This window comes from Haliotis rufescens, unplaced genomic scaffold (genome assembly GCF_023055435.1).
Source record: "Haliotis rufescens isolate VD_foot unplaced genomic scaffold, xgHalRufe1.0.p SCAF_3, whole genome shotgun sequence".
NCBI classification, from domain to species: domain Eukaryota; kingdom Metazoa; phylum Mollusca; class Gastropoda; order Lepetellida; family Haliotidae; genus Haliotis; species Haliotis rufescens.
The window spans coordinates 57,589,641-57,599,763 of record NW_025964001.1 but is presented as its reverse complement, the minus strand read 5'-3'; the positions used below and the strand labels follow the sequence as shown (position 1 = coordinate 57,599,763).

The window sequence follows — 10,123 nt, the reverse complement described above, 5'->3', positions numbered from 1 at the left end:
TGTGTGTGTGTGTGTGTGTGTGTGTGTGTGTGTGTGTGTGTGTGTGTAAAAATTCAAAACAAAATACAAGACAAAGACAGAGAAAATTATACATTAAATTCTTGATTCAAAGCAACCAGATTTAAAGGATTGGACAGACAAACAAAGAAAGTAGGACAAGCAAAATAATTTCATAAAACAAAAGGAAGTGTTCAAATCAAATTCAGGTACAATATTGACGTGAATCAATATCCAACGATGTCGAAAATAGCAGAACACTGCCTAAAACTGGAACCATTTTCATCAACAAGGCCACCAGTTATAATGTAGCAGAAGAATCCTATTACACACAACATGGCAGTAATTACTGTATTAAGTATAACAATTTTGAAACAGGTTTATATCCGATTTGATTTAAATGTCTGTTTTCATTTACATGCTTACTCAATTGCTCTTTATCTGCTCAATGTAGCTAAACGTTTACCAAGTTATGTCAGAATACATTACTTTACCACAAGTATTACTGGTGATGACACTGATAGATAATCTATTCCTGGAGATAATCCCAGACCAGAAACGGAGGTGTTTTTTTGTGAGTCTACAGGAGACAATCATTAATGAGATAATCTTTTTACCATCTAAGCTCTTGAAATAATGAAGAAAATGAAGTAAGTAATGAAGACATGTTTCTTCATTTTTTTGAAAACTGTCTCGTAGGTCAACAGTGACAACATAACGTCAACAATGATGGCCAGTGACGTCACCCAATGCTGTGACGTTAAGTGCACAACGTTACGATACACAATAGTCTATTTCACGAACAATGATCTACAGAGCGTGGTGTCATTATGGCCGGTGTGCGTCGCTTAATTTGAACTATTTGAATTATTAAGGTAAAGATCTGACATCCCTTGAGCTGCTTGTGGCATGATCAGGATTTTGTTTACATGTGAGTCATCACAGTCTCCGCCTTACTGTCCCCTGAAACAAAACAAAAGTACCCACATTGCTATTAATTGCTTTGTTTAGTCTTTGTAAATACATGCACTGATTCATTTCCTGTGGAACGTAGAAATATACAACGCAACACACTTACGTATCCCTTTGTGGATTCCAGCGCCCCTTTCCACAAAGCCATCTTACCGCTAAGAATACGTCCAAGTAACTTATGATTTAGGCGACTTATGGATCGGATGATCAGATGCAGTGACTTGGTTGATAGTGTTATGTACACACATTGTCTTGTCCAAACCTGGTTATTTGTAGTCCGCCGTGATCTAGTGGGTATAGCGCTGGTTGCAGGGTAAAACTAAACGTGTATGTACAATCATTTTCACAACTGTAGTAATTACTATCTGACGGACAGTCAGGGAATCCTTGTCAATTTTATTCCCTAATACACGAGTACTTAATTCAAATGGATATGGTTAGAAAGGACATTGGTGTGTTGAAAAGTAACTGTATGTTAGTGGTCTGTAACTTTCCGTGAAAACAAATGACACTTGTCACCAATGTCCCACTTAGACACAATATTTGAGCTGTTGAATCAACAAAGGGGGATACGTATGACCTAATTACATACATTCATTGGCATTTAGAGGCACCGTAAAGAGGCATATCACCGTATCTTGTTTATGGATCTGATGACACCCTTACTCTTGAAGACTACTGGTCAGATTCCTAAGTAATGCAAACTTGTTCTGAATGGGGACTACAATGGACACTGAATGGTCTGTTTCGTGAGCCTGTTGGTGATCGTTGCCTACTCAATTACTGAGGTGCACACGGGGATGATAAAGCTGAAACATTGCTGACCGGGACGTACATCATACATTCGTGGATGTTTCACTAACTCCACATGACGTACCTGTGCTAACGTTATCTGTGTCTCCTCTCCTGGGTTTTGCAGTTGTTGTATCATCCAATGCCTTTTCTCTCAGATCCACATGTAGCCACCTGCGTTATAAGTACAGAAGGGGCTTAACATTGAGATGTATTTCTGAAATATACATTACACAATTCACTAATCGTATTTAAGATTTCTTTGTCAACATATTTTCTTGGCTAATCATCCAAAGCTACAATGATCACTCACAGCATGATGGCTGCGGCGATGACACACAGACCAGCAGCCAAAATGAAGCTGAACCCTGGGAAGAAAGCAAGGGATGCTGGGTAAAGTCCATTGAAGATGAGTGATGACAACAAGGCTCCAGTGCTATCCACGGCAGCAACCACTCCAAACAGGCGTCCTGGAAACAGATAATGAACATATTGAACAAGAGTATGCTGATCTTGTTCCACAACTTACTGTAACAGTTTCATTATATTTAAAGTACAGTGAAACACAGTTACCCTACGACTTACACTCCTTACCCTGTTTGACCATACTTGACATGTTGAACCCAAGAACATCAGATGTGATCTGAGCCTTACAATGTTCAATCAGACATCTGGAGTCATCACTGTTTTTCAGTGATCCATTCGGGGGCGACCGGGTAGTCTAGTGGTTAAAGCGTTCGCTCGTCACGCAGAAGACAACAAGTACTATCAAGTTGAAAGTGGGACACTGCCCTGTCAAGCAGATCACACTCTTGTCCTTTATTTGACCAGTTTTGCAACCCACATGTAGATTTCAATTAAGGAAATTTAAGTCTTCAGAAATGTTCAAGTCTAGATTGTCGTACGTGATCAGGGGTGGTCGGGTAGCCTAATGGTTAAAGCGTTCACTCGTCACGCAGGAGACCCGGGTTCGATTCCCGACTTTGGTACAATGTGTGAAGACCATTTCTGGAGCCCCCCGTGATATTGCTGGAATATTGCTAAAAGCGGCGTAAAACCACACTCACTCACTCACTCACTCAGTGATCCATTCATATAAATTTCACCGCTTTAATGCCTTTTTCGCACGGAGAAATCTGTTTCGGTTGATAATCAAGACTGATTATGCTCTGGATTTAGCGTTTTATGTTTACTGCATCAAATGTGATCTAAACACTGCACAGTTCCATCTTTACAATATGAGATTTGATTTTAACCTTACCTTGTTCAGCCTGGCTGACCATACTGGACATGGTGACCGAGCAACAGCTGCTGGAAAGCCTTGAAACATGGCAAATATCACAACTGAAATAAAAAGACGTGATTCTAGTTACTTCTATTGCGTTTATGATAGATACATTTGATGCATGTGCTTAAAGCAAACACTTCTCTTGTGAATAATATTGAACTTTCCGTTTTGTATTAGTAATGACATACCTTTGTGATTGGGGATGTAGCAAACATAAATGGCACATATATTTCAAGCTGTTACGAGTTACCTAGAAACAACAACCATGTCTGTGTACTGAATCCCATGACCACCAGGCCGATGATCTTGGACGCCAAGCCCCATAGTCCTAAAGTGGTGTCTCTCATCTTCCTGCACAGAGGCATAACTGTGACCAGGGTAAGACTGCGAGTGAAGTACTCCAGACCCTTATAGTAACCGAACATTGTCTGTGACCAGCTGAGAGGTGCTCGCCTTGTGTACAGGAGAAGGACGTCAACTTCACCTGTAGCATGACAAGAGGTGACCTATGTATTTGTGTGGGCATTGTGTATATATTCCTGCAAAAAAAGAAACGCAAAAGTGTTGCCGAAATCCATACAGAATTAATACCAAAAATGGTTATTGGTCATTTCTGCATGGATTTGACTCGATTTGTGTGGAAAGTACTGCAGACAAAGATGCAAAACCCGCACAAACCACGAGAGCGCCTGGCACCGACATGACACGCACGTGCAACATCACTTGTTGGGATATAAAAGCGTTGGGTTTTATTTGCATGTCATCACAATCTTACAGCAAGTGAACAGCGAAAATATGCCACGCTAGACGACCAGTCGAGGTGTCATTTTGACGAAACTGCATCATTGGATGCGACGTCAATGGTGTCCAATGTCACATAGTATGACCACAACTGCGACAGAGACAGGCTTGGTTTAGTGACGAGTCACTTCTTATGCTTCGCTGTGTGGATTGTAGACGTCGTGTTTAAAATTTACACGAAACTTCATACAGGAGATGGACAGTGTGGAAGTGGTGGTAGCCTGATGATGTGGGCCACCATCTCCTACACTGTTAAAACCGACTTTGTGCTAGTGTCTGGGGAAGTTAACAGTACAACGTTAAATGGATGAGGCCACACGTCCTTCCCATTTTCCAACAAGCGAACGGCTGACCTCACGGCAAGACCCGTAAAGATCCGGGGTAGAATAGGTCTTCAGCAACCCATGGCCATACAAGAAATTTTGGAAAGATTACCTTCACCTTGAACATCTACTGTTCCATGTGTGCCATATGGACCATGGGTCAATGACTATGAAGTGTTACAATTTTGAATAATCGATTAACATCTTTTTATTTATATTATATATAAAATATACAATGTTTCTGTTCCGTTTTGTGCAGAGTATAGTATAATACATCACCTATCAATCCATGAGAAAGGCGTACTGGTTTTAACTTATAAGGATTGTGAATTAATACTTAATTTGTACTCACACACTGTTGCGATAACATACAAGATAAAGATGATGAGAAGTAAGAAGATATGGAGTTTTCTCTTCTCTTGCCGTTTCTTCATTACACAACGACCAGACTCCTTGATGGAGGACAGACACCAGTAGGCGCACATACTTTCACCCTCGGGTCTTGTGTTGGAACTGATGTTCTCTAGACGTATGATGGCATATAACATTCCCAAGAAGGAGCTTCCACTGATGAACGCGAAGACGAATACGAAGCTTGTATTGTCGAGCATGACTCCCGATACGAAGACGCCAACTGTTCCAGCAAAGAAGATAATCGATTCCAGGATCCCTACCCGCACAGTTCTATTGGTGGGGTCAGCAATGTGCGTCACGTAGCTGTACACAGACATAAGCAGGGTCGTGTAACCCCCGGACAAGCCATTTACTGCAGCAGCAATAAAGAAGTACTCCATTTTACTCGAAGGGTAAATTGACAGAATCAAGTAGACAATGGAAGACAATGTTGCTCCCAAACTGGGTAAAATCACTGGTAGTTTCCGACCCACTTTGTCACCCAAGGATCCGAGGATAAACAGGACAATCAAACATGATGGAAGAAGTTCCACGACATTTTTCTTCAAAATCCAGTAGGACGTTTGAGACTGGACATAATCCTCTTCTGTTTTGTAGTCCTCTTGGAATGTCTTGTTCTGCAAACTGGTACAGAAAGTCTCGTTGTAGCTGTCAATGCAGATCTTGTTGTACGCAAAGGCCTGGAAGGTTGGGTTTCTCAGAAAAAATCCCAACGTGTAAAAAAACAAAACTGGTTCAACTGTTATGAGGTTCAAATCGAACTGCCGTCGGCCACATCTAATAACAGCCATATTTCGGACAAAAATCTGAAAAATATGAGATTTCTTTGTGATTTAAACATATTTTATTCACAGAAAGTGAAAAGGATTGGGTAAAAGTTATAACAACTTAAAATGCACGCTCCTGAAAATATTTAAAATTACATAATTCGTTTACATCCACATTTACATAAAAAAAATGTGGATGGAAAGAACTCAATCAAATGAGTTATTTCCATGAAAACAAATCTGTGATTGATGCATTCTTGGACAGATCCGCATTGCCACATAAAAGTAGTCATATATAGGCCAATGACATTAGACAAAGCTGTGGGCAAAAACAGGAGAAAATTTGCCGTTTATCGTCACAACATACATTAGGTCGTTTAATTGGAAGCAAGATATTTAATTGTAATTGTGCTAACCATCAGGTTTTGTCAACGGTGAAGTAGTTATTTCCCAACGACTTCACATATATGGTATGTATACATAACACCACAACGTGCCACATAAGGTAGTAATTAATTCAAAGGGTTTATTTTATGTTTCAAATAATAAGTCATATATAACACAAATAGGGTGGTTTAAGGGTACTTTATATGGACACTTAATATGAGAATATTCACGTGGCTTAGAGTATTATATTTGAATAAAACTTGCATTTAACAGACAATGAAAAGCAAAATCAGTACTAGTTGGGCCTGTCATTAATAAGCTAACATTATACTCCCTCAAAAGTCTTTTTTATTGTTATATTCACTCTACATACATATTCACAAATGTGGGAAAATATTAACGTTATGAGAGGAATGTGTTATATCCGTCTTGCCGCCGCCACCACCACCGCTTCTCCCTCACACACCACACCCCAAAGGAAGTGAAGGAACCACTTGACTTGCCATTCCAAGAAATACCTTTGTAGCTATTGCATACGACTTGCTATCCTTCTCAGAAAACAGATATAAAACAATAGTTATCATTGTTGAGTATGGTAACCACAAATGATGTCGGAAATTGCCCCCGGCTTGTGATACTGTAAACAACTCGATGATCACGTAAGACAATCTAGACTTGAACATTTCTGAAGACTTAAATTTCCTTAATTGAAATCTACATGTGGGTTGCAAAACTGGTCAAATAAAGGACAAGAGTGTGATCTGCTTGACAGGGCAGTGTCCCACTTTCAACTTGATAGTACTTGTTGTGATAGGGACTGCAGACCATGTTTCTTTAAAAATAATATTTTCCCCTATTTCTTTGTAGGTCTAGTAACCAGTTAGTAGAAAGGAAATCATAATAATATCACAAAAATGTATGTGCTTTAGCCAAAAGATTTGCAGGAACAACAGCTTCTAAGACATTAAGGTATTCAAGGAGAAAAAGAACTGTTCCAGGCCATTCAGCGGCTATGAGTGCTTTTTCCACAACATTCCCTTTGAAACTATTTATAAATATTGAAACTATTTGCATGTGTGTCAATGCGAACGTTGTCATGATACAAATAAAATTGTCAAATATGATTACTTTCTTAACATTCATTTCTTGATACAATCATCTCCAAAGTAATCAGTCATGATTATGTTTCATTGGAAATCATGATACTGAAATGAATATATTTTACATTTAAATATTCCACCTTGACAAGCAACAACCAGTTTGCAAAGTAAATAACCATCAAGCCCAAAAGAAGAAACACAACACTTTAGTTCTAGGAATTCTAGAAATACTTCAAAACGCAGCAGGTTCAACATATTTCTTGATCTAAAATTGGATTTTCCATTTATAAGATTAATTTTAAAAAAGTAACCTGATAAATTAGAAAGTGTAAGGTGATTGCACTATGATAAAATCTCCCTTGACTGGTTAGAAATCAGCTATTTTTACTGAGGAAATTAAGATCATTATACCTGCAGTCCTCTGCTAAGAGTAAATGTTCTATTTTGACTTTCTTTTCAGATTCTTGCTGTCCAATATCTATAATGGTCATACAATGTACTTAGAGATAAACGAATAAAATGTTTTTATGGCAATGATTGATGAAGACTTGGGAATTTAGATATATATTTTGTATATACATTCAAGTACGAGTATGCAGAATACATATAGAATGCAATATACAAAGTAGCAGTGACCAAAATAACCATCTTCTTAAAATGATGGTTTGGAGCTTCAGTAGTACACACCAAGTATTAAAAAGGAGCAGGTACTGTACCCACCAAGTTCACAAGTAGTGGAAGCTGTCTGTGAATTTACCCACTTTTATTCCAATGACAGGGCTAAAAGCAAGTTTGACAATTTAGACATCATATACATCAAATTCATCGAAAGAGAAGTCTCTCCTTTTGATGATGTTGTTCTTGTGAACCGAGGTCCACTTCATGAAGAGCCTTGATCAATCCTGTAAAATAATACATTTAAATTAGTAAAAGCATATGTTTTACTCTTTTCTTAATATCCGTGTTTTTTCATACTTCATGAAAACAATTACAAGTATAAGTTTTGCCATAGTTTGAAAATGAGGAAATTATTAATTTACCGCCGACTAGAAAGTCAAGTTGACATACCATGCTCGATGCCATGTGCGATACGCTTGTTCATGGATCTCGTTGGTTCTTGGCTCCTAAATGTACTCAAACGATGAAGCAAATCAGCATAGTAGGCACCGGTGATCCTCTTCTGACTTTCTAAGTAATAAACAAGGATCACACACTTTTCACCCCAGAATACAGTGGCCATAACTTTCTTCACCGATCGTGAAGACTTTTCTACCTCCTTGATTGAATCTTCATTGATGGAAGTTGAGGGACGTCCAGACCTAGGGTCATTATCAAGGTTTGTTCCCCCAGCCTTAAACATTTGGACCCCTATCACATTCAACTGGCTGTCACTTATGTACACGAGGCCTCAACAGACCAAATACACTTGCAATGAAGAACTCAAACAATGTTCTACGTTGAGTACTTCACTTTCTTATGGCCCATAGTTGAAAGTTAGTCAGGCTTAGAACTTTTTGACCAGCCTTCGTATAACCTTACTGCATTTGTTCACCACATGAGATATGTGAGAACCTCTTGTTAGTCTCTTCACCACATGAGATATGTGAGAACCTCTTGTTAGTCTCTGGCCGAAATAAACACCAACAAACTTTAAACGCGCGTACAATTTCTATTTTGTGGTCACATGCAGTTAGCTCTGTATTTGAGGAATATTTATGTCCGGTTATAATCATTTCAACAGATTATGACTGGGGAAGTTTAGACCACTTTTAGAACACCACACAGTAATGATTTGTAAGCACCTCTGAATTATATGCAGTGAGAAGATTGGTTTGCTCATGTTGGTTTGCTCAAACAAGTAATGGTAACAACAACTTAATGGGATATTATTTAGAAATTCTTTGAAAAAGCATACAAACATATATAACCATGTATTTCATATAAGAGGGTAAATGAAGTGAGTTAACCATTTGGAAGTAAGTAAAACAGCTTTAAAAGATTGTAGTGGCTATGGTACAAAGCAAATGGTTTTGAAAAAAACCCAGTTGAAAATAGAAATGTCATCTTATCAATACCAGTCAATCAAGTGAGTGACATCGTAAGTATTGATCCACACTTTTGGGATACGATGACATGCATCAACCAAGTCAGCGAACCTGACCACCCGATCCAATTACAAGCTCAGTCACCTTTTTCGGCAAGCATGGGTTGCTGAACACGGGTGGTGTGTGTGTGTGTGAACGTGCTTGTATGCGTGCGTGCGTGCTTGCGTGCGTGCGTGCGTGCGTGTGTGTGTGTGTGAAAACAGCACAAATCAATTTGGAAAAAAAATCAAAACAAAATACAAGATTATACATTAAATTCTTCATTGAAAGCAAGCAGATTTAAAACGTTTGGACAGACAAACAAAGAAAGTAGGACAAGCAAAATAATTTCATAAAACAAAGGAAAGTGTTCAAATCAAATTCAGGTACAATATTGACGTGAATCAATATCCAACGATGTCGAAAATAGCAGATCACTGCCTAAAACTGGAACCATTTTCATCAACAAGGCCACCACTTGCGTAGATGCTTATTGTAGCAGAAGAAACCTATTACACACAAAATGGCAGTAATTACTGTATTAAGTATAACACTTTTGAAACAGGTTTATATCCGATTTGATTTAAATGTCTGTTTTCATTTACATGCTTACTCAATTGCTCTTTATCTGCTCAATGTAGCTAAACGTTTACCAAATTATGTAAGAATATATTACTTTACCACAAGTATAACTGGTGATGACACTGATAGATAATCTATTCCTGGAGATAATCCCAGACCAGAAACGGAGGTGGTTTTTGTGAGTCTACAGGAGACAATCATTAATGAGATAATCTTTTTACCATCTAAGCTCTTGAAATAATGAAGACAATGAAGTAAGTAATGAAGACATGTTTCTTCATTTTTTTTAAACTGTCTCGTAGGTCAACAGTGACAACATAACGTCAACAATGATGGCCAGTGACGTCACCCAATGCTGTGACGTTAAGTGCACAACGTTACGATACACAATAGTCAATTTCACGAACAATGATCTTCAGAGCGTGGTGTCATTATGGCCGGTGTGCGTCGCTTAATTTGAACTATTTGAAATATTAAGGTAAAGATCTGACATCCCTTGTGCTGCCTGTGGCATGATCAGGATTTTGTTTACATGTGAGTCATCACAGTTTCCGCCTTACTGTCCCCTGAAACAAAATATGCACTGATTCATTTCCTGTGGAACGTTGAAATATAC

At 38.5% G+C, this 10,123-nt stretch overlaps 2 protein-coding genes across 11 annotated transcripts in view; both read right to left on the bottom strand.

The window, feature by feature from the left end:
• Positions 1 to 683: 683 nt before the first annotated feature.
• Positions 684 to 9,065, bottom strand: LOC124115413 (proton-coupled folate transporter-like). The gene is made up of 6 exons (XM_048403129.1): positions 4,526 to 9,065; positions 3,300 to 3,533; positions 3,023 to 3,105; positions 2,075 to 2,231; positions 1,847 to 1,935; positions 684 to 960 (listed from the first exon to the last, which is right to left on the bottom strand). Exons 1-5 carry the CDS (start codon positions 5,376 to 5,378, stop codon positions 1,916 to 1,918), a joined length of 1,347 nt encoding a protein of 448 aa, XP_048259086.1. The 5' UTR covers positions 5,379 to 9,065; the 3' UTR covers positions 684 to 960; positions 1,847 to 1,915.
• A 125-nt stretch (positions 9,066 to 9,190) lies between these two features.
• LOC124115409 (solute carrier family 46 member 3-like) overlaps positions 9,191 to 10,123 on the bottom strand; it is a 43,043-nt gene continuing 42,110 nt past the window's right edge. For all 10 annotated transcript variants that reach the window (XM_046476386.2, XM_046476389.2, XM_046476390.2 and 7 more), the window contains one exon: positions 9,191 to 10,073. In XM_046476386.2, the coding sequence (XP_046332342.2) occupies positions 10,036 to 10,073 (38 nt within the window). In that variant the 3' untranslated portion in view covers positions 9,191 to 10,035. The remainder of the gene's footprint in view (positions 10,074 to 10,123) is intronic.

Coding starts and splice junctions, on each gene's coding strand:
- LOC124115413 (XM_048403129.1), bottom strand. CDS start 5,378: ATGGCTGTTATTAGATGTGGCCGACGGCAGTTCGATTTGAACCTCATA. Junction 3,106..3,299: donor GACATGGTTGTTGTTTCTAG/GTAACTCGTAAC, acceptor TTTTTATTTCAG/TTGTGATATTTGCCATGTTT. Junction 2,232..3,022: donor GGTCAGCCAGGCTGAACAAG/GTAAGGTTAAAA, acceptor ATCTGTTTCCAG/GACGCCTGTTTGGAGTGGTT.